Source organism: Ammospiza caudacuta, chromosome 32 (genome assembly GCF_027887145.1).
Source record: "Ammospiza caudacuta isolate bAmmCau1 chromosome 32, bAmmCau1.pri, whole genome shotgun sequence".
Lineage (NCBI taxonomy): Eukaryota > Metazoa > Chordata > Aves > Passeriformes > Passerellidae > Ammospiza > Ammospiza caudacuta.
In genome coordinates this window covers 4833438-4857112 of record NC_080624.1, presented here as the reverse complement: position 1 = coordinate 4857112, position 23675 = coordinate 4833438, and the positions used below count along the sequence as shown (strand labels likewise).

The window sequence follows — 23675 nt, the reverse complement described above, 5'->3', positions numbered from 1 at the left end:
GTTCCACCGGGAACGGCCCTGGAACCGCAGGCGGGGAAAGAGATCGGGAAGGGGGATTTGGGGGAATTTGACGATAATTTCAGGGGAATTTGGGGAAAATCGGGAGAATTTGAGGGAATTTGGGGAAATTGGGGAGAATTTCTAGGGAAAGTTTGGGAGAATTTGAGGGAATTTGGGGAAAATTCAGGAGAGTTTGGAAGAGTTTGGGGAAATTTGGGAGGAATTGGATTTTCAAGAGTGGGAAAAGTCCCGGATTTTGGGAAGATTGTGGCTCCCAGTATGGACTGGGCCGAACTGGGAGCAGTGCCTGAGGGTCCCAACACCCCCCAGTGCTCCCCAGTACCGCCCAGTGCCTCCCCGTCCCATCCCGGTGTCCCCCAGTCCCTGCCCAGAATCCTCCAGTCCCATCCCAGTATACCCCAGTATACCCCCCAGTACGCCCCCAGTCCCATCCCAGTGCTCCCAGTAACCCCAGTGCCCCCCAGTGCTCCCCAGCACTCCCCAGTCCTGTCCCAGTATCCCTCCCAGTCCCCCCCAGTGCCCCCCCAGTTCTGGGTGATTCTGGGGGTCTGGGGGATTCCCCCCCTCCCGCCCCCCCCCCGGATTTGGGGCTCACCTGGGGGTGTTGGGGTTACCTGGGGGGGGCGGGGCTTGGGACTCACCTGGGGAGGCAGGCGGGAATTTGGGGGTGCCGGGGGAGGGGCTGGGGGTCGCAGTCCGGGATTGTCCAATGGAGCCCGGACCGGAACTGGGACCAGAACCAGGATTGGAAACGGGACCGGACTGAGATCAGAACTGGGACTGAAACCCATACCGGGATCAGAACCGGGACTAGAACCGGGACTGGTACGAGGACTGGATCAGGATCAGAACTGGAACAGGAACCATGATTACACCGGGACCAGAACCAGGACTGGAACCGGGACTGGATCGGGATCGGAACTGGGACTGGATCAGGTTTAGGAGTGGGACCAGATTGGGACCGGGACCAGAATTAGACAGGACTGGGATTAAAATCGGGACCGGATCGGGATCAGAACCAGACCAGAACCGGGAATAGACAAGGCCCAGAATTGGGCCAGAACCAGGATACAGCCAGGCCTCGAACCGGGACTAGACCTGGACCAGAATTGCCCCGTCCCAGGCCCAGAACCAGGACCAGACTGGGACCAGAACCGGGACTAGACCTGGACTGGAACTGGGCCCAGAACTTCACCAGTCCGGGCCCAGAACCGAGACCAGAACCGTGACTAGACCAGGCCCAGAACCGGGACCAGACTGGGACTAGAATCTGACCCAGAACTGCCCCAGGCTGGGCCCAGAACAGCGCCAGTCCGGGACCAGAACCAGGACTAGACTGGGCCAGAACCGCCCTGTACCGGGCCAAGAACGGGGCCCAGACCGGGACTGGAACTGGGCCCAGAACTGCACGAGACCGGGACCAGACTGGGACCAGAAGTGGGCCTGGACCGGACCCAGAACCGGGCCTGGAACCGTGTCCAGAACCGTGTCCAGAACCGTGTCCAGAACAGCCCCGTCCCGGTGCCGCCCCGGTGCGGTTCCCGTTCCCGTTCCCGGTCCGGGCGCGCCGGGGCCGCTCCCGCTGCGCCGCCGCTCGCTCGGGGCTGTCCCGGGCCGCTCCCTGTCCCGGGGCCGGGCCGGGCCGGGCCCTCCCCGGGGGCGGGGGAGGCTCCGCCGCCCTACAAGAGCCGGGAGCCGCCCGGGCGCGGCCACTCCGCACGGACCGAGCCGCCGGGGCCGCTGCGGTACCGGCACCGCCATGGCCCGGCCCGGCCGCTGAGCCCGCAGCGCGCAGGTACCGGGGGCACCGGGACCGGACCGGGGGCACCGGGACCGGACCGGGGGCACCGGGGGGCACCGGGACCGCGCCGGGACGGGCGGCGGCTCCGGGAGGGGCGCGAGGGGGTCCCGGGACGGTCCCGGGGCGGTTCCGGTGGTCCCGGGAGTTGCCGGGGAAGTGTCCGGGGAGTCCCGGGGGGCTCCGGGAGCGCCGGGAGGGCGGGGGGGGTCCCGGTGGTCCCGGGACGGGCCCGGGAGGTTCCGAGAGTGCCGGGAGTTGGTCCCGGTGGTTCCGAGATTGGCACGGGCGTGTCCCGGGGGGTCCCGGTGCTCCCGGGGGGTTCCGGGGGTGTCCCGGGGTGCGGGGGGGGCGTCCCGTGACGCTCTCGGGGGGTTCCGGTACCGCCGTGGGTTCGGGGGGGGTCTCGTTTGTCCCGGGGGGGCTCCGGGAGCGCCGCGGGACGGGGGGAGGGGGGGGGAAACCCACGCGTGTCCCGTGACCGAACCGGGGGGGGGGTCCCGGGGGGTCCCGGAGCTCCGGGGAGTCCCAGGGGGGGCGGGGTAGCCCGGGGGGGGTCCCGGGGGGTCCCGGGGATCCCGCGCGCGCTCAGGGCGTGGCCCCCCCCCCCGCCCCCCCTCCGGCCGCGCCCGGGGAGTCCCCGGTGGGGGCGGGGCCGCGGTTCCCCCCCCTCCCCTCCCCTCTCAGGGCCCCGCCCGGACCGGGGGGACCCCGGGGGGGGTCCCGGTGCCGATTTTGGGGGGGAGGCGGGGGGGGATCCCCGGGATCCCGCGAGGGCGCGGCCGCGCGTGGGCGCTCGGTAATGAGGGTTCGGTAATTAACGCTCATCAGCGCCGCTCGCAGCGCGGGGGCGGCGATTTTGGGGGGGGGGGGGGGCGCGGCGATTTTGGGGTTCCCAAACCTCAAACACTCCCCTGGGGAGGGGATCTGGGGAAGAGAATTTGGGGTGGGGGATTTGGGGAGGGGGGATCCCGTCTTTCACCCCCTTTTCCCCCACGCGGTCCCTGCCGTTTTTGGGGTGGGGCGCGGTGATTTTGGGGTTCCCAAAGCCCCCCAAGGAGACGATTTTGGGGAGAGGATTTGGGGATTTGGGGAGGGGGATTCCCCCTTTTCCCCCCTCTCCCCCCCCCCGCGGTCCCTGCGGTTTTTGGGGCGCGGCCGCTCCGGGCGCCACTTCCCCCTCTGCCCCCCCCCCCCCCCCCCCCCAAAAACTGGGAACACCCCCGCCCCACCCTGGGACCCCCCAAACTCCACCGGGGCCGGGGGCGATTCCCGCGCGCCCCCTCCCCAAATCCCGGCGCGTTTTGGGGTTCCCGGGGCGGGTTTGGGGAGGGGGCCGGGCGGGGCCGGGGACACCCCCGGACGGTGCCGCGGGCAGCGGCCGGGCCGGACCCGGTGGAACCGGTCCGGGACCCTCCCGGAGCCGCGCGGTGCCCGCCGCCCGCGGGACTCTCGCTCCAGCCGGTCCGACCGGTACCGGCCGCGGCCCCGCCCGCTCCTCCTCCTCCTCCTCCTCCTGGGCCTGGGGTTCCTTCCCATCTTTTCCCCATTTTTTCCTATTTTTCCCAAATTTTTTCCCAATTTTTTCCCAATTTTTTCCAATTGTTCCCAATTTCCTCCCTTTTCCCCCCCCTTTTTCCCCTTTCCCCACGTTTTCTCCCCATTTCCTCCCCCCCATTTTCCCCCCATTTCCCTCCTCTTTTCCCCATTCTATCCTCATTTTCCCCCCTATTCTAGTCCCATTTTACCCCCCCATTTCCCCCTCTTTTTTCCCCATTTTCCCCCCATTTTTCCACTTTATTTTTCCCGTTTTATCCCATTTCCCTCCGTTTTTTGGGAAGCTTTTCCGGGATTTGCCTTTTCCTGGGAGGGTCCCCGGCCCCGGCCCCGCCCGGATTTGGGGAGGGGTCACAGCCCGCGGAACCCCCCAAATTTGGGGATCCCGTCCCCAAAGTCTGGGTCTGGCCCCGGACGGACGGCAAAAAATGGGGAAAAGTGGGGGGAAAATGGGGAAAAAATGGGAAAATTGAACAAATTGGGAAAAAATGGGGAGGCGGGGGAGGGGTTTGGGGACCCCCGCATTGGTGACAAAGTGACAGCGGGAGGTGACACCGGGGGGGGGTGACACCGGTGGCATCCCCTCCCCCCCCGGTCTCTCTGCGGCTTTTTGGACGCGGGGGGGGAGGGGGGGGGACACTAAAAATACCGCGGGGGGGGGAGGGGAGGGGGGGGTCGCGTGGTTTGCACCCCAAAAATAGCGCGGGGGGGGCGGCATTGCCGGGGGGGGCACTCGGGGCTGGGTCACCCATGGGGGGTGGACACATGTGACCCCCCCCGCCACGAGGAAATGGGTAAAACTGGTGAAAACACGGTGGAAAATGGTGAAATTTGCGTTTTGTGGCTCATTCCCGGCGCGGGTGCCGCTCCCAGCGCTCGGGGCCGCTCTGAGTCACCCCCGGGCCCCCCCGTGTCCCCCCCACCCCGCTCTGAGTCACCAACCCGTCCGGCCGGCACCGAGCGGAGCTTCCAGAACCTTCCGGGCCCGGGGGGGGCGGGGGGGACACCCCCGGCACGGGGGGGGCACCGGGCAGCGCGACCCCCCCATAAAGAGTGTCACCAACGCCCCAAATGTGTCACCAACCCCCCAAATGTGCCTCCGCCCCCCCATCAGTGTCACCGCCCCCCCTCCCGTGTCCCCCTCCCCGTCTTTGGGGGGGGAGGTTGTGCAAAAAAAAAAAATCCCCGAAATTGTCTAAAAACGGAGAAATTCCCTCAAAATTTCAGGGCACGGTGTGATAAGGGAGGGGTGACAGGGGACAGAGGACAGGTGCCACCCCCCCCCACGCTGCCCCGCCCTTCCCGACCGGAATTCCCGCGAATCCCAAAAATCCGCGGGCTCCGAGCGGGCCCTGGGGACATCGGGGGGGTCCCCAAAGTGTCCCCGGGGGGGGGTGCCCCCGGTCCCCAAACTGTGCCCAATGTCCCCGGGGGGGGTCCCCGCTGTCCCGGGGGTGTCCCGCTGTCCTGGGGGTGTCCCCATGTTCCTCTGGGTATCCCCCCGATGTCCCCGCTGTCCCGGGAGTGTCCCCCCGATGTCCCACGGTGTCCCCCCGTGTCCCCCCCAGGGCCGGGAGGTGTCCCCGCTGTCCCAGGGGTGTCCCCGATGTCCCCCCGATGTCCCACGGTGTCCCCCCCCGTGTCCCCCCAGGCCCGGAGGTGTCACCGGAGCCGCCGCGAGGTTCCCGAGCGAGGCCCGAGGATTGCGGGGACGGATCCGGCACCGGGACCCGCCAAGGTCAGCGCGGCCGAACCGGCCCTGCTCGGACCCCGGAGCCGCCCTCCGGCCACTGTCCACCCCAGAGCCAATGTCCATCCCCTGCTCGGACCCCAGAGCCGTGTCCAGCCCCAAACCCAGTGTCCATCCCCACCCTGACCCCAGAGCCGTGTCCGGCCCCAGAGCCGTGTCCATCCCCTGCCCCGTGTCCGGCCGCTGCCCTGACCCCAAACCCCGTGTCCATCCCCTGCTCGGACCCCAGAGCCGCCCTCTGGCCACTGTCCACCCCAGAGCCGCGTCCATCCCCACACCCAGTGTCCAGTCCCACCCTGACCCCAGAGCCGTGTCTGGCCCCAAACCCAGTGTCCATCCCCAGACCCGGTGTCCAGCCACTGCCCTGACCCCACCCCCGGTGTCCATCCCAGACCCAGTGTCCATCCCCACCCTCGGTGTCCGGCCACTGCCCTGACCCCAGAGCCGTGTCTGGCCCCAAACCCAGTGTCCATCCCCTCCTGCGGACCCCAGACCCGGTGTCCATCCCCACCCTCACCCCCGGACTCTGTGTCCAGCCCCTGCCCCCATGTCCGGCCCCACCCTGACCCCAAACGCTGTGTCCATCCCCTCTTCTTGACCCCCAGCCACGTGTCCAGCCCCACTCTGACCCCATGTCCAGCCCCACTGACCCCTGTCCTGGCACAGATGGAGCCCGAGGAGACGCGGGAGCTGCTCCTGCCCAGCTGGACGGGCAGCGGGAGCCGTGTCCATCCCTGCTGACCCCCAGCCCCACAGTGACCCCCAGCCCTGTGTCCAGCCCTGTGTCCAGCCCCACACTGACCCTTTCCCGTGTCCCCTGGCACAGATGGAGCCCGAGGAGACGCGGGAGCTGCTCCTGCCCAGCTGGACGGGCAGCGGCTCCCACGGCATCACCATCGCCCAGACCGACGACGGCGTCTTCGTGCGCCGCGTGCAGCAGAACTCGCCGGCCGCGCGCATGGGCGTGGTGCAGGAAGGTGGGCACGGCACACCTGGGGGCTCAGGCACACCTGGGGGCACCTGGGGGCTCCACACACACCTGGGGGCTCGGGGCATGGCCGTGGTGCAGGAAGGTGGGCACGGCACACCTGGGTGCACCTGGGGGCTCCGGGCACACCTGGCGATCCAGGCACACCTGGGGGCTCAGGGCATGGGTGTGGTGCAGGAAGGTGGGCACGGCACACCTGGGGGCTCCGCCCACACCTGGGGGCTCCACCCACACCTAGGCTGGTCTGGGAGCATCTCAGGAACTTCTGGCTCTGTCCCCGTGGATGGTGACCCCACAATCACTCAGGTGGGCACAGGGGGGTCCATCCCAGTGTCCCCACGCCCCTGACCCGTCCCCCCTGTCCCCATGGGTGGTGACCCCATAGTCACTCGGCACCCTGACCTGTCCCGCCTGTCCCCCCTGTCCCTGTGGGTCACTGGGGTGGGCACAGGGGTGTCCCCAGCCCCCTGACCCGTCCCCCCCATGTTCCCCCGGTGTCCCCAGGGGATCAGATCGTCGGCGCCACCGTTTACTTTGACAAGCTGCCGTCGGGGGAGGCGGCGCAGCTGCTGCAGAGCCTGGGCCAGCACACGCTGGGGCTGCGGCTGCAGCGGCGCGGCGACCGCTCGCCCACAGCCGGACACGCCTGCGGCCACGCCGGACACGGCTGCGGTCAGCTGGAGCTGGTGCCCGGCAGCCCCGAGGTCGTGCTGGTGAGTGAGGAGGAGGAGGAGGAAGAAAGGAGGAGGATGGGGATGAAGATGATGAAGATGGGATGAGATGAGAATGGGGACAAGGATGAGGATAAGGAGAGCAAGAGGATGAGAAGGAGGAGAATGGGGATGAGGATGAAAATGAAGATAAGGATGGAGATGATCAGGATGAGATGAGGATGAAGATAAGGATGGAGATGAAGGTGATGAGGATGGGAAAGAGAGTGTGGATGAGAATGAGGCTGAAAATAAGGATGAGAAGGAAGATGAGGACAAAGATAAGGACATGGATGGGGTTGGGGATGAGGATGGGGATGACGAAGAGGATGAGGATGATGCTGGGCACGGGCGGGCAGCAGTGCCCGTCTCTCACCATCTCCATGACCGCAGAGCGGCGATGATGAGGATGAGGATGGGGATTAGGATAGGGACAGAGATGGGGATGAGGATGGGGATGCGATGAGGATGATGATGGGCACGGGCAGGCAGCACCATCCAGCCCTCACCATCTGTCCCTCAGAGCGGCGATGACGAGGATGAGGAACAGGATGAGGATGGGGATGGGGATTAGGACAAGGACGGGGATGGGGATGAGGATGATGATGATGCTGGGCACGGGCAGGCAGCACCATCCAGCTCTCACCACCATGGTGTCCCCCTCAGAGTGGCGATGACGAGGAGTACCGGCGCATCTACACCACCAAGATCAAACCGCGGCTCAGGTCCGAGGAGGGCCCCGAGGCCGAGGGGACGCAGAGTAGAACCATCACGGTCACCCGCAGGGTCACCGCCTACACCGTGGATGTCTCTGGCCACGACGGCGACCTCGATGTCCACCTGCCCGCGACACCTGAGGGGCTTCACCTGAGCCAAATTCCTGCTGGAGAAACTGGAAAATGCCTGCCGGGCTGGAAGGGCGCCGGGGCCTCGCCGCGCGTGGAGGCCAATGGACAGTTCGGAGAGCTAGACGGGTCACTGCACGTGGCCGGAGGGGCTCCGTGTCCCCACGGGGAGCTCGGCGGCTCCTCCTCCGTGGACGTGGGGAAAATCAAGATCCCGACGTTAAAAATCCCCAAATTCGGGGTCCAGGCCGGCGGTGAAGCTCCAGCCTCACAGGTGGACGCTGGGGTGGATGTCACCTGCTCGCCCGCCCCGGTGCCACAGGTGGATGTGGCAGTCAAAGGTGCCACCAAGGTCCCCTCCCCTCCGCTGGACGTCCCCAGCGTGGAGATCCCAACCACGGATGGCGCAAAAGGGAAAATCAAAATTCCGCACTTGACCTTCCCCAAATTCACCGCACAGGGCGAAGGCGGCGCCACCGTGGATGTCCCCAAGGGCGTGGCCATCCCCGAGGGCGTGGCCGGCCCTGAGGTGGCCCTGGAGGGAGAATGGAGAGGCCCCACCTTCAAGAAGGTGGAAACGCCCCAAATTTCGCTGTCGGACGTGAACCTGAACCTCAGGGGCCCCAGAGGGGAAGGGGACCCCAAAGGACTCGGCCCCAAGGGGCTCCAGGTGGACCTGAGGGGGCCCCAGGTGGACGTGGCTGGGCCTGGGGGTGGCCTGAAGGGCGTGGAGGTGGACATTGGCGTGAAGGGGCCGAAGGGAGGAGTGGACGTGGCTGTGCCCACCCTGGGGGGTGAATTGAGGGGGCCACAGCTGGACCTGAAAGGGCCCCAGATTGGGGTGGAGGTGCCCGGAGTGGACATCAAAGGCCCCGAGACGGGCATCAAGACCCCCCAAGTGTCCGTGCCTGACATCGACCTGAGCCTCAAGGGGCCCGGGGTGAAGGGAAATGTGGATGTTGGTGCCCCAAAACTGGAAGGGGAGCTGAAGGGCCCCAGGCTGGACATCAAAGGCCCCAAAGTGGAGGTGGGGAGCCCAGAAATGGAGATCCAGAGCCCCGAGGGGAAACTGAGGTTCCCCAAGCTGAAGATGCCCAAATTTGGGGTGAAGGGAGAGACCCCCAGCGCTGAGGTGACCCTTCCCAAAGGGGGGGTGGATGCCTCCTGCCCCAAGGTGGACATCGGCGTCCCGAGCGTGGACATCAAGGGCCCCAAGGTGGACGTTGAAGCACCCGAAGTGGACGTGCACGGCCCCGAGGAGAAATTCAAGATGCCCAAGTTCAAAATGCCCAAATTTGGGATGCCCGGGGTCAAGGCAGAAGGTCCAGAGCTGGACGTGAACCTCTCAAAGGGCGGCGTGGAGGTGTCCGGCCCCAAGATGGACGTTGAGGCGCCGAGTTTGGACATCCAGGCCCCCAAAATCTCCATGCCAGACGTCGAGCTGACCCTGAACGGTGCCAAGGCCAGTGGCGACCTGGACGTGTCCGTGCCGGGTTTGAAGGGCCCCGAGCTGGACATCAAAGGTCTCAAAGTCGAGGTTGAAGCCCCAGATTTGGACGTCCAAGGGCCCGAGGGCAAACTGAAGTTCCCCAAGATGAAAATGCCCAAATTTGGGGTGAAGGGAGAGAGCCCCGAGCTCGAGGTGACCCTTCCCAAAGGGGGGGTGGACGTTTCGGGTCGCGGTGTCACAGTCGAGGTCCCTGGCGTGGACCTGAAGGGCCCCAAGATGAAGGTGCCCGAGGTGGGCATCAAAACCCCCCAGATCTCCATGCCCGACATCGACCTGAGCCTCAAAGGGCCCAAAGTCAAGGCAGATTTGGACGTTTCCGCCCCAAAACTGGAAGGGGAGCTGAAGACCCCCGGGCTGGACCTCAAAGGGCCCAAAGTCGAGGTTGAAGCCCCAAATTTGGACATCCAAGGGCCTGAGGGCAAACTGAAGTTCCCCAAGATGAAAATGCCCAAATTTGGGGTGAAGGGACAGAGCCCCGAGCACGAGGTGACCCTTCCCAAAGGGGGGGTGGACATTTCTGCCCCCAAGGTGGACATTGATGTCCCCAAGATGGACATTTCTGCCCCCAAAATGGACATTTCTGCCCCCGGGATGGACATTTCTGCCCCCAAGGTGGACATCGACATCCCCAGCGTGAACATGGAAGGGCCAGAGGTCAAAGGGAAAGGCCTCAAGTTCAAAATGCCCGAACTCAATGTTCAGACCCCAAAACTCTCCATGCCCGACGTGGATCTGGGCTTGAAGGCCCCGAAACTCAAAGGGGACCTCGGAATTTCTGGGCTGAAGGGCCCAAAAATGGACGTGAAAGGCCCCAAAGTGGACGTGGAAAGTGCCAAAATCGACGTGAAAGGTCCCAGGTTGGATGTGGAAGGTCCCAAGGTGGATGTGGAAGGTCCCAAGGTGGATGTGGACGTGCCTGAGGTGGACTTGGAGTGTCCAGAAGGGAAGGTGAAAGGTCCCAAATTCCGGATGCCCAAACTCAACATCAAATCCCCCAAAATCTCGATGCCGGACGTGGATTTGAACCTGAAGGGACCCAAAGTGAAGGGAGATGTGGACGTGTCCCTCCCCAAGGTGGAAGGGGAGTTGAAAGCTCCAGAAGTGGACATTAAAGGGCCGAAGGTGGACGTGGAGGTGCCCGGCGTGGATTTGGAGGGGCCCGAGGGGAAGATCAAAGGGCCCAAGTTCAAGATGCCCGAGATGCACATCAAGACGCAGAAGATCTCCTTGCCTGACGTGGACATCAACCTCAAGGGCCCCAAGGTCAAGGGGGACGTGGACGTGTCCCTGCCAAAGCTCGAGGGTGACCTGAAGGGGCCTGAACTGGACATCAAGGGCTCCAAAGTGGACGTTGAGGCACCTGATGTGGACATTCACGGGCCTGAGGGGAAATTCAAGATGCCCAAGTTCAAAATGCCCAAATTTGGGATGTCTGGGGTCAAAGCAGAAGGCCCCGAGGTGGACGTGAACCTCCAAAAAGGAGACCTGGACATGTCCGGCCCAAAGGTGGACATTGAAAGTCCAGAGGTGGACATTGACCTCCCAGAGGGGAAGGTGAAGGGCCCCAAGTTCAAGATGCCCGAGATGCACATCAAGGCCCCCAAGATCTCCATGCCCGACATTGACCTGAACCTGAAGGGCCCCAAATTGAAGGGGGACGTTGATGTCTCTGTCCCAAAGCTCGAGGGTGACCTGAAAGCCCCAGACATCGACATCAAGGGCCCCAAGGTGGACATTGAGGCACCTGACGTGGACATTCATGGTCCAGAGGGGAAATTCAAGATGCCCAAGTTCAAAATGCCCAAATTTGGGCTGAAGGGAGAAGGCCCCGAGGTGGATGTGAACCTCCCAAAAGGAGACCTGGACATGTCCGGCCCCAAGGTGGACATTGAGATGCCGAGTGTGGACATTGAGGGCGCAGAGGGGAAGGTCAAAGGCCCCAAGTTCAAGATGCCCGAGATGAACATCAAAGCCCCCAAGATCTCCATGCCTGATGTTGATTTCAACCTGAAAGGCCCCAAGGTCAAAGGAGACATCGATGTTTCTGCTCCAAAGCTGGAGGGTGAACTGAAGGGGCCTGAACTGGACATCAAGGGCCCCAAGGTGGACATTGAGGCACCTGACGTGGACATTCACGGTCCAGAAGGAAAATTCAAGATACCCAAATTCAAAATGCCCAAATTTGGGATGTCCGGTGTCAAGGCGGAAGGCCCTGAGGTGGATGTGAACCTGCCAAAAGGAGACCTGGATGTGTCCGGCCCCAAGGTGGACATTGAAGGTCCAGAGGTGGACGTGGAGCTGCCAGAGGGGAAGGTGAAGGGCCCCAAGTTCAAGATGCCCGAGATGCATTTTAAGGCCCCCAAGATCTCCATGCCCGACATTGATTTGAATCTCAAAGGCCCCAAACTGAAGGGAGACGTTGATGTTTCCCTTCCCAAAGTTGAAGGAGACCTGAAGGCCCCAGACATTGACATCAAAGGCCCCAAAGTCGATGTTGATCTCCCCGATGTGGAGCTGGAAGGGCCCGAGGGGAGGATCAAAGGCCCCAAGTTCAAGATGCCCGAGATGCACATCAAGGCCCCCAAGATCTCCATGCCTGATGTCGACTTCAACCTCAAAGGCTCCAAATTGAAGGGGGACGTTGATGTCTCTGTCCCAAAGCTGGAGGGTGACCTGAAAGCCCCAGACATCGACATCAAGGGCCCCAAGGTGGACATTGCGGCACCTGACATGGACATTCATGGTCCAGAGGGGAAATTCAAGATGCCCAAGTTCAAAATGCCCAAATTTGGGCTGAAGGGAGAAGGCCCCGAGGTGGATGTGACCCTCCCAAAAGGAGACCTGGACATGTCCGGCCCCAAGGTGGACGTTGAGATGCCGAGTGTGGACATTGAGGGGCCAGAGGGGAAGATCAAAGGCCCCAAGTTCAAGATGCCCGAGATGAACATCAAAGCCCCCAAGATCTCCATGCCCGACATCGACCTCAACCTGAAGGGCCCCAAGGTAAAGGGGGGCGGTGATGTCTCCATCCCCAAGTTGGAAGGGAACCTGAAGGGGCCTGAACTGGACATAAAAGGCCCCAAAGTCAATGTTGAAGCACCAGATGTGGACATCCATGGTCCAGAAGGAAAATTCAAGATGCCCAAGTTCAAAATGCCCAAATTTGGGATGCCTGGGGTCAAGGCAGAAGGCCCTGAGGTGGACGTGAACCTCCCGACAGGAAACCTGGATGTGTCCGGCCCCAAGGTGGACATTGAAGGTCCAGAGGTGGATGTGGAGCTGCCAGAAGGGAAGATCAAAGGCCCCAAGTTCAAGATGCCTGAGATGAACATCAAAGCCCCCAAGATCTCCATGCCTGACATCGACCTGAACCTGAAAGGTCCCAAAGTCAAGGGGGGCGTTGATGTCTCCGTCCCCAAGTTGGAGGGTGACCTGAAGGGTCCAGATGTTAGCATTAAAGGTCCCAAGCTGGATGTGGACGTTCCTGAGGTGGACGTTGAAGGTCCCGAGGGGAAGTGGAAGGGACCCAAGCTGAAGATGCCCGAGATGAACATCAAGGCACCGAAGTTTTCTCTGCCTGATGTCGACCTGCACCTGAAAGGTCCCAAAGTGAAGGGAGATGTGGGCGTGTCTGCCCCAAAGATAGAAGGTGACGTGAAAGTGCCGGATCTGGAGTTGAAAGGACCCAAAGTGGACATGGATGTGCCCGACGTGGAGCTGGAGGGCCCCGAGGGGAAGATCAAAGGCCCCAAGTTCAAGATGCCCAAGATGCACATCAAGGCCCCCAAGATCTCCATGCCCGACTTCGATCTCAACCTGAAGGGCCCCAAAGTGAAGGGAGATGTGGATGTGTCTGTCCCAAAAATCGAGGGAGGTCTGAAGGCCCCGGATGTCGACATCAAAGGCCCCAAGGTCAATGTGGAGCTCCCTGACATCGACCTGGAGTGTCCCGAGGGGAAGATCAAAGGCCCCAAGTTCAAGATGCCCGAAATGCATTTCAAAACCCCCAAGATCTCCATGCCCGACATTGACCTCAACCTGAAGGGCCCCAAACTGAAGGGGGACATGGACATTTCTGCCCCAAAACTGGAGGGTGACCTGAAGGGCCCAGACATGGACATCAAAGGTCCCAAGGTGGACATCGAAGCTCCTGACGTGGACATTGAGCTCCCCGAGGGGAAGGTGAAGGGCCCCAAGTTCAAGATGCCCGAGATGCACATCAAGGCCCCCAAGATCTCCATGCCCGACTTTGATCTGAACCTGAAGGGCCCCAAGGTCAAAGGCTACGCCGATGTGTCTGTGCCGAAGCTCGAAGGGGACCTCAAAGGGCCAGAGGTGTCACTGAAAGGTCCAAAAGTGGACGTTGAGGTTCCTGACGTGGAGCTGGAGTGTCCAGAGGGGAAGATCAAAGGCCCCAAGTTCAAGATGCCCGAGATGCACTTCAAGGCGCCCAAGATCTCCATGCCTGACTTTGATCTCAACCTGAAGGGCCCCAAAGTCAAGGGGGACATCGATGTTTCTGCTCCGAAGCTGGAAGGAGACCTGAAAGGGCCTGAATTAGATGTCAAAGGCCCCAAAGTTGATGTCAACCTCCCTGACGTTGACCTGGAGTGTCCTGAGGGGAAACTGAAGGGCCCCAAGTTCAAGATGCCCGAGATGCACATCAAGGCCCCCAAGATCTCCATGCCTGACGTCGATTTCAACCTCAAAGGCCCCAAAGTCAAAGGGGACATTGATGTCTCGCCTCCCAAGCTGGAGGGTGAACTGAAAGCTCCAGACACCGACATCAAAGGTCCCAAAGTGGACATTGAAGCACCTGACATGGACATTCATGGGCCTGAAGGGAAATTCAAGATGCCCGAGTTCAAAATGCCCAAATTTGGGCTGAAGGGAGAAGGCCCCGAGGTGGATGTGAACCTCCCAAAAGGAGACCTGGACATGTCCGGCCCCAAGGTGGACATGGAAGGACCAGAGGTGGACATTGACCTCCCAGAGGGGAAGGTGAAGGGCCCCAAGTTCAAGATGCCCGAGATGCATTTTAAGACCCCCAAGATCTCCATGCCCGACATCGACCTGAACCTGAAGGGCCCCAAGGTCAAGGGCGATGTTGATGTTTCCCTTCCCAAAGTTGAAGGAGACCTCAAGGGGCCTGAACTGGACATCAAGGGCCCCAAAGTCAATGTGGACCTCCCTGATGTGGAGCTGGAAGGGCCTGAGGGGAAGATCAAAGGCCCCAAGTTCAAGATGCCTGAGATGCACATCAAGGCACCCAAGTTCTCCATGCCTGACGTTGACTTCGGCTTGAAAGGCCCCAAGGTCAAGGGCGACATGGGTGTGTCCCTTCCAAAGCTGGAGGGTGAACTGAAGGGGCCTGAACTGGACATCAAGGGTCCCAAAGTGGACGTTGATGTTCCAGACGTGGACATTCATGGGCCTGAGGGAAAAATAAAATTCCCCAAGTTCAAAATGCCCAAATTTGGGATGCCCGGGGTCAAGGTAGAAGGCCCCGAGGTGGACATGAACCTCCCGACAGGAAACCTGGACGTTTCCGGCCCCAAGGTGGACATTGAAGGTCCAGATGTGGACATTGATCTCCCAGAGGGGAAGGTGAAGGGCCCCAAGTTCAAGATGCCCGAGATGCACATCAAGGCCCCCAAGATCTCCATGCCCGATGTTGACTTCAACCTCAAAGGCCCCAAACTGAAAGGAGACATCGATGTCTCTGCTCCAAAGCTCGAGGGTGACCTGAAAGCCCCAGACATCGACATCAAAGGCTCCAAAGTCGATGTTGATCTCCCCGACGTTGATTTGGAAGGTCCTGAGGGGAAGATCAAAGGCCCCAAGTTCAAGATGCCCGAGATGCACATCAAAGCCCCCAAGTTCTCCATGCCCGACGTCGACTTCAGCCTGAAGGGTCCCAAAGTCGAAGGTGACATCGACGTCTCTGTCCCCAAGCTGGAAGGTGACCTGAAGGGGCCTGAACTGGACATCAAGGGTCCCAAAGTGGATGTTGATGTGCCAGATGTGGACATTCACGTGCCTGAGGGAAAGATAAAGTTCCCCAAGTTCAAAATGCCCAAATTTGGGATGCCTGGGGTCAAGGCAGAAGGCCCCGAGGTGGACGTGAACCTCCCGACAGGAAACCTGGATGTGTCCGGCCCCAAGGTGGACATTGAAGGTCCAGAGGTGGACATTAACCTCCCAGAGGGGAAGGTGAAGGGCCCCAAGTTCAAGATGCCCGAGATGCACATCAAGGCCCCCAAGATCTCCATGCCTGATGTCGACTTCAACCTCAAAGGCCCCAAACTGAAAGGAGACGTTGATGTTTCTGCTCCAAAACTCGAGGGAGACCTGAAAGCCCCAGAAATTGATATCAAGGGCCCCAAAGTCGATGTTGATCTCCCTGATGTTGATTTAGAAGGGCCTGAGGGGAAGATCAAAGGTCCCAAGTTCAAGATGCCCGAGATGCACATCAAGGCCCCCAAGATCTCCATGCCCGATGTTGACTTCAGCCTCAAAGGCCCCAAATTAAAGGGAGATGTCGATGTCTCTGTCCCCAAGCTGGAGGGTGACCTGAAGGGCCCTGAACTGGACATCAAGGGTCCCAAAGTGGACATTGAGGCACCTGATGTGGACATTCACGGCCCAGAAGGGAAAATAAAAATGCCCAAGTTCAAGATGCCCAAATTCGGCTTTTCTGGGCCCAAAGTTGAAGGTCCCGAGGTGGACGTGAACCTTCCCGAGGCCGAGGTCAACATTTCGGGTCCAAAAGTCGACGTTTCTGTCCCCGAGCTGGACATTGAGGGCCCCGAGGGGAAACTGAAGGGGCCCAAGCTGAAGAAGCCAGAGCTGCAGTTCAACGTCCCCAAGATCTCCATGCCCGACATTGACCTCAACCTGAAGGGCCCCAAACTCAAAGGTGACCTCGATGCTTCTCTGCCCAAGGTGGAGGGCGAGCTGAAAGGCCCCAAAGTGGACATCAAAGGGCCGGAGCTGGAGCTGGAGGGGCTGAAGGTGGACCTGGAAGGAAAAGCTAAAAAATCCAGGTTTAAACTCCCCAAGTTTGGCTTTTCTGGCCCAAAAGTTCAGAGCCCCGAGGTGGATGTGAAGGTTAAAAAGCCTGAGGTGGAACTGTCCGGCCCCAAAGTCGAGGTCCAGGGTCCGGATTTGGACGTGCAGGGAAAATCCAAGGGCTCCAAATTCAAAATGCCTTTTCTGAACATTTCTTCACCCAAAATGTCGATGCCGGACGTGGAGCTGAACCTGAAGGGGCACAAGATGAAGGGGGAGTTTGACCTGTCCACCCCCAAACTGGAAGGGGAGCTGAAGGGTCCTGAGGTGGACATCAAGGGCCCCAAGGTCAACATCGAGGCCCCCGATGTGGACGTTCACGGCCCGGAGGGGAAAATCAAAATGCCCAAGTTCAAAATGCCCAAATTTGGTGTTCCTGGGTTTAAAGGGGAGGGGCCAGAGGTGGACGTGAACCTGCCCACAGGAGAACTGGACGTGTCCGGTCCTAAAGTGGACATTGAAGGTCCGGAGGTGGACATTGAGGGGCTGGAGGGGAAGATCAAAGGGCCCAAGTTCAAGATGCCCGAGATGAACATCACAGCCCCCAAGATCTCCATGCCCGACATCGACCTGAACCTGAAGGGCCCCAAGGTCAAGGGGGACGTGGACATGTCCCTGCCCCAGGTGGACCTGAAGGGACCCAAGGTGGACGTGGAGGTTCCCGACGTCGACATCGAGGGCCCGCAAGGGAAAATCAAAGGCCCCAAATTCAAAATGCCTGAGATGAACATCAAAGTCCCCAACCTGTCCATGCCAGACCTGGACCTCAACCTGAAAAGTCCCAAGGTCAAAGGGGGGGTGGACATCGATTTGACTGCGCCAAAAATCGAGGGGGACCTGAGCTTGCCCGACGTTGACATCAAAGGCCCCAAGGTGGACATTGAAGGGCCAGAGGTGGACATTGAGGGGGCCGAGGGGAAGATCAAAGGCCCCAAGTTCAAGATGCCCGAGATGCACATCAAGGCCCCCAAGATCTCCATGCCTGATGTTGATTTCAAACTCAAAGGCCCCAAAATCAAGGGTGACATCGATGTCTCTGCTCCAAAGATGGAGGGTGACCTGAAAGCCCCAGACATTGACATCAAGGGCCCCAAGGTGGACATTGAGGCACCTGATGTGGACATTCACGGTCCAGAAGGAAAATTCAAGATGCCCAAGTTCAAAATGCCCAAATTTGGGCTGAAGGGAGAAGGCCCCGAGGTGGATGTGAACCTCCCAAAAGGAGACCTGGACGTGTGCGGCCCCAAGGTGGACATGGAAGGCCCCGAGGTGGACATTGACCTCCCAGAGGGGAAGGTGAAGGGCCCCAAGTTCAAGATGCCCGAGATGCATTTTAAGACCCCCAAGATCTCCATGCCCGACATTGACCTGAACCTGAAGGGCCCTAAATTGAAGGGGGATGTTGATGTCTCTGTCCCCAAGATGGAAGGAGACCTGAAAGGACCTGAAATTGAACTGAAGGGCCCCAAAGTCGATGTGGACCTCCCCGATGTTGATCTGGAAGGGCCTGAGGGGAAGATCAAAGGCCCCAAGTTCAAGATGCCCGAGATGCACATCAAGGCCCCCAAGATCTCCATGCCAGACTTTGATCTCAACCTGAAAGGTCCCAAAGTGAAGGGAGATGTGGACGTGTCCCTGCCCAGCTTGGAAGGAGACCTTAAAGGGCCAAAGATGGACGTGAAAGGCCCTGAATTTGATGTTTCTGCCCCAGATGTTCAAATTGAGGGTCCCGAAGGGAAGATCAAAGGCCCCAAGTTCAAGATGCCCGAGATGAACATCAAAGCCCCCAAGATCTCCATGCCCGACTTTGACCTGAACCTGAAGGGCCCCAAATTGCAGGGAGACATTGATGTTTCTGCTCCCAAGCTGGAAGGAGACCTGAAGGCCCCAGACATTGACATCAAAGGCCCCAAAGTCGATGTTGACCTGCCTGACGTGGAGCTGGAAGGGCCTGAGGGGAAGATCAAAGGCCCCAAGTTCAAGATGCCCGAGATGCACATCAAGGCCCCCAAGATCTCCATGCCCGATGTTGATTTCAACCTGAAAGGCCCCAAAGTCAAAGGTGATGTGGACGTGTCCCTTCCAAAGCTGGAGGGTGACCTGAAAGCCCCAGACATCGACATCAAGGGCCCCAAGGTGGACATTGAGGCACCTGACGTGGACATTCATGGTCCAGAGGGGAAATTCAAGATGCCCAAGTTCAAAATGCCCAAATTTGGGCTGAAGGGAGAAGGCCCTGAGGTGGATGTGAACCTGCCAAAGGGAGACCTGGATGTGTCCGGCCCCAAGGTGGACATTGAAGGTCCAGAGGTGGACGTGGAGCTGCCAGAGGGGAAGGTGAAGGGCCCCAAGTTCAAGATGCCCGAGATGCATTTTAAGACCCCCAAGATCTCCATGCCTGACATTGATTTGAATCTCAAAGGCCCCAAACTTAAGGGAGACGTTGATGTTTCCCTTCCCAAAGTTGAAGGAGACCTGAAGGGCCCAGACATCGACATCAAAGGCCCCAAAGTCGATGTTGATCTCCCCGATGTGGAGCTGGAAGGGCCCGAGGGGAGGATCAAAGGCCCCAAGTTCAAGATGCCCGAGATGCACATCAAGGCCCCCAAGATCTCCATGCCTGACCTTGATTTCAACCTCAAAGGCCCCAAAGTCAAAGGTGACATCGACGTCTCTGTCCCTAAACTTGAAGGTGACCTGAAGGGCCCTGAAATTGATATCAAGGGCCCCAAAGTGGACGTTGATGTGCCAGATGTGGACATTCACGGCCCAGAAGGGAAAATCAAAATGCCCAAGTTCAAGATGCCCAAATTCGGCTTTTCTGGGCCCAAAGTGCAAGGCCCCGAGTTGGATGTGAACCTGCCCTCAGGAAACTTGGATGTGTCCAGCCCCAAGGTGGACATTGAGGGGCCAGAGGTGGACATTGATCTCCCAGAGGGGAAGGTGAAGGGCCCCAAGTTCAAGATGCCTGAGATGCACATCAAGGCCCCCAAGATCTCCATGCCCGACATTGACCTGAACCTGAAGGGCCCCAAGGTCAAGGGTGACGTGGACGTGTCCCTGCCCAGCGTGGAGGGAGAGCTGAAAGGGCCCGAGGTCAGCGTCACCGGCCCCGAGGTGGCCATCGACAGCCCCGAGGGCAAATTCAAACTGCCCAAGTTCAAGATGCCCAAATTCTCCATGCCGGGGTTCAAGGGGGATGGGGTGGACGCTGACTTGACCCTCCCCAAGGGCGACGTGGCCATTTCGGGCCCCAACGTGGACCTGGAGGCTCCTGAGCTGAGCGTGGACGGGAAAGCCAAAGGTCCCAAATTTTCCATGCCCGAGATGAACATCAAGGCCCCCAAGATCTCCATGCCCGACGTCGACTTCAACCTGAAGGGCCCCAAACTGAAGGGGGACGTTGATGTTTCCCTTCCCAAAGTTGAAGGAGACCTGAAGGCCCCAGACATTGACATCAAAGGCCCCAAAGTCGATGTTGATCTCCCTGATGTGGAGCTGGAAGGGCCTGAGGGGAAGATCAAAGGCCCCAAGTTCAAGATGCCCGAGATGCACATCAAGGCCCCCAAGATCTCCATGCCTGATGTCGACTTCAACCTCAAAAGCCCCAAATTGAAGGGGGACGTTGATGTCTCTGTCCCAAAGCTGGAGGGTGACCTGAAAGCCCCAGACATCGACATCAAAGGCCCCAAGGTAGACATTGAGGCACCCGATGTAGACATTCACGGGCCTGAGGGGAAATTCAAGATGCCCAAATTCAAGATGCCCAAATTTGGGATGTCTGGGCTGAAGGGAGAAGGCCCCGAGGTGGACATGAACCTCCCAAAAGGAGACCTGGACATGTCCGGCCCCAAGGTGGACGTTGAGATGCCGAGTGTGGACATTGAGGGGCCAGAGGGGAAGATCAAAGGCCCCAAGTTCAAGATGCCCGAGATGAACATCAAAGCCCCCAAGATCTCCATGCCCGACGTCGATTTCAACCTGAAGGGCCCCAAAATCAAGGGTGATGTTGATGTCTCTGCCCCGAAGCTGGCGGGCAACCTGCAGTGCCCAGATGTTGACCTCAAGGGCCCCAGGGTGGACATTCAGGCTCCAGACGTGACCCTGGAAGGGCCCAAGGTGAAGATGCCCGAAATTCATGTCAAGACCCCCCAGATCTCCATGCCGGACATTGACCTGAACCTGAAGGGGCTGAAGGTCAAAGGTGACGCTGACCTGCACGGCCCCAAGCTCGAGGGGGGCCTCAAGGGCCCTGATCTGGACATCAAAGGCCCCAAGGTGGACATCGAGGGCCCCGCCGTCGACGTCGATGGCCTGGAGGGGAAGGTGAAGCTGCCCAAAATGAAAATGCCCAAATTTGGCTTGAAGGGCGAAGGGCCCGAGGTGGACGTGAACCTGCCCAAGGCCGAGGTGGATCTGTCTGGGCCCAAGGTCGATCTCAGCCTGCCAGAGGTCAACGTTGAAGGTCCGGAGGGCAAAGTGAAAGGCCCTAAACTGAAAATGCCTGAAATGCACGTGAACGTCCCCAAAATCTCCATGCCCGAGATAGACTTGAACCTGAAAGGCCACAAAACCAAGGGCGGCTTTGACATTTCCACCCCCAAGGTGGAAGGTCACCTGAAGGGCCCCGAGGTCGAGCTCAAAGGCCCAGAATTCGGCGTGAAAGGCCCTGAGGTTGACGTTGAATGTCCCGACGTGAACGTGGAGGTCCCAGAAGCCAACATCAAAGCTCCCAAGTTCAAAAAGTCCAAATTTGGGTTCGGCATAAAGACCCCCAAGGCTGAGGTGGATTTACCCGAGGCGGAGCTGAGCGTGGAGTCCCCCGAGGCCCACCTGGCCGCGAAGGGCAAGAAGAGCAAGTTCAAGATGCCCAAAATCCACATGAGCGGCCCCAAAGTGAAGGGCAAGAAGGGCGCATTCGAGGTGAGCGCGGCCGGGGCCGAGCTGGAGGCGGAGCTCAGCGGCCCCGACGTCGCCGCAGGCGGAAGCGCTGCCGTGAAATCTCCCAAGGGTAAGAAACCCATGTTTGGGAAGATCTCCTTCCCAGACGTCGAGTTCGACCTGAAATCACACAAATTCCGCGGGGAGGCCCCGAAAGTCGAGGGCGATCTAGAGGCCAAGGGCGACCTCAACGTGGATGTGGAGGGCCCCGAGGTGAACCTGAAGAGCCCAAAATTGAAACTGCCCGGGGTCCAGGTGGGCGCAGGGGACGTGAAGGTCGGGGGGGAGCTGAAGGGCCCCGCCGGGGTCGGCGTTGAGGTGAAAGGACCAAAGGTGAAAGGTGAGGTCGGCGTGGGCGGAGCACAACTGGAAGGTCCCGAGGTCAGCCTGGGGTGGCCCAAGGGGGGCAGAGCGGGTCTGGGGCTGGAAGTGCCGGACGTGAGCTCGGAGCTGGACGTGAAGCTCAAAGGGCCCCAGATCTCCGGAGCTGAGCTGGAGGGGAACCTGAAAGGACCAAAACTAAAGGGAGATTTGGACATTTCGGGCTCCGTGGAAGGGCCTGGCGTGGGCCTGGACCTCGGCGGCCTCGGGGGCAAGGTGAAGCTGCCCACGGTGAAGACCCCGACTCTGGAGGTCCAGGGGGGCGGTCCCTGCTCCGTCCAGTCCCCGGGGGCAGGCCGGGACCTGCAGGGGCCCTCGCTGGATGTGTCCGGCCTGGATGTGGATGTCAGCACGAAAGGACCAAAGGTGAAAGGAGAGGTGGGCATCAAAGCCCCCCAGGTGTCATCGGATGACGCCGGGTTTGAGATTCTGGGGGGCACCATCAAGCTGCCCTCGCTGAAGCTGCCCCAGTTCAGCGTCGCCAGCCCCGGGGGGGACGCGGGGGTCGCTCTGGAGGGCCCCAAGGTCAAGGGGGTGCTGGAAGGCCCTGAGGTGGAGCTGAAAGGGCCGAAATTCTCCTCGCCAGACGCTGACCTGAGGCTGAAAGGACCAAATGTGGACATGGCCGGTGACATCAAAGGGTCAAAGGTCAGCGTGGACGCCCCTCACGGAGGGGTCAATGTCCACCTGGAGGCTCCGGCCATGGAAGTGTCCGGCTCGGGGCTGAACCTCAACGTGAAGGGGCCGAAGGTCAAAGGTGGCGTTGAGGCCACGCCGCCGTCGGTCAGCGCCGCTTCCGGAACGTTCCACGCCTCCTGCCCCAGGCTGGGCACCGAGGGCGGCCAGGTCAAGGTGTCCTTCCCCAAGCTCCGCATGCCCAAATTCGTCTTCTCGGAGGCCGAGCCTAAGGGCCGCGAGGTCGGCGTGGACGTCGAGTTCCCCGAGGCGGAGCCGGACGAGGCCGAGGCGCGGCTCAAGAGATCCAAGATCAAGATGCCCAAGTTCAACTTCTCCAAGCAGAAAGGCCGGGCTGGCAGTGGCATCACCCCGGGGTCGCCCGAGGCCGCGTCCGGCTCCGTGCCCGGCTCCGTGCCCGGCTCCGCGTCCGGCTCCAAGGGCAGCCTGGAGGGCGAGCTGGAGGCCGAGGCGCCCGCGGGCAAGGCCAAGTTCTCGCTGTTCCGCGGCAAGAAGGCGCGGCCGCGCTCGTCGTCCTTCAGCGAGGCCGAGCCCGAGGGCGCCCGGCAGCCCCGCGGCAAATTCGGGACCTTCGGGGGCATCGGCTCCAAGGGCAAGGGCAGCTACGAGGTGACCCCCGGGCACGAGGGCGGGTCATCGCCGCCGCCCCAGCCCGCCCGGCTCTCGTCGTCATCGTCGTCGTCCGAGGGCGGCGCCCGCGCCGGGGTCCGGCTGCCGGGGCTGGAGCTGGCCGTGGCCAAACGCAAGGAGTGACCGCCGGCGGGGTCAGGGAGTGACCGCTGGGGGAGTGACCACCTGGAGGCCATGAGTGACCACCTGGGATGGCCACCAGGAGGCCATGAGTGACCCCTGCAGTGGTCAGCAGTGACCCCGGGGGGGTTGTACATAGCCCTGCCCCGAGGGACCCCCACATGTACAGAGTGGGGGGAGGGGCTGGGGGTCCCCCCCTCTCCCCGGATTTTGGGGTCCCTCCCCCCCCGCATGCCAAGTGCTTCTTCTCTCCCATTTATATTTTTATTTCTTTTTTTTCTTTTTTTTTTTTTTATATTTTTATTGGGGTTTATTTTTGTGTCCCCCGTTTTATTCCTCCCTCCTCTCCCCCAAATATTTTCAGTGTTTGGTTCATGGAAATGAATTTTTTTTTCCCTCTGTTTCAAACTTTTTTTTGGCTTTTTTCTTTTTTTTTTTCTTTTTTTTTTTTTTTGCGGGGCTGGAGGTTCTGCTGGGTCGATGGACTTATTCAAAATTTGGGGTTTTTTTAGTTTGCGAAAGAAATGAAACCAAAACTGTGGATTTTTTATTAAAAAACCAACCTGAACTGTGGATTTTTTACTAAAAAAGTAATCCAAACTGTGAATTTTTTATTTAAAAATAAACCTAACCAAAACCATATTAAAAAAAAAGCAA

The 23675-nt window shown here is 60.4% G+C and overlaps 1 protein-coding gene across 1 annotated transcript; it reads left to right on the top strand.

Annotated features, from left to right (window-relative positions):
• Positions 1–1742: 1742 nt before the first annotated feature.
• Positions 1743–23330, top strand: AHNAK (AHNAK nucleoprotein). Its single transcript, XM_058822414.1, has 5 exons — positions 1743–1816; positions 5028–5114; positions 5953–6103; positions 6619–6827; positions 7491–23330. The coding sequence occupies exons 3-5, from the start codon at positions 5953–5955 to the stop codon at positions 23019–23021; spliced, it is 15891 nt and encodes a 5296-aa protein (XP_058678397.1). The 5' UTR covers positions 1743–1816; positions 5028–5114; the 3' UTR covers positions 23022–23330.
• Positions 23331–23675: the final 345 nt, after the last annotated feature.

Excerpts from the sequence above, each read along its gene's own strand:
- AHNAK (XM_058822414.1), top strand. The coding sequence starts at position 5,953 with ATGGAGCCCGAGGAGACGCGGGAGCTGCTCCTGCCCAGCTGGACGGGC. Across the intron at positions 6,104-6,618 it reads CATGGGCGTGGTGCAGGAAG|GGGATCAGATCGTCGGCGCC; the intron begins GTGGGCACGGCA and ends CGGTGTCCCCAG. Across the intron at positions 6,828-7,490 it reads GCAGCCCCGAGGTCGTGCTG|AGTGGCGATGACGAGGAGTA; the intron begins GTGAGTGAGGAG and ends TGTCCCCCTCAG.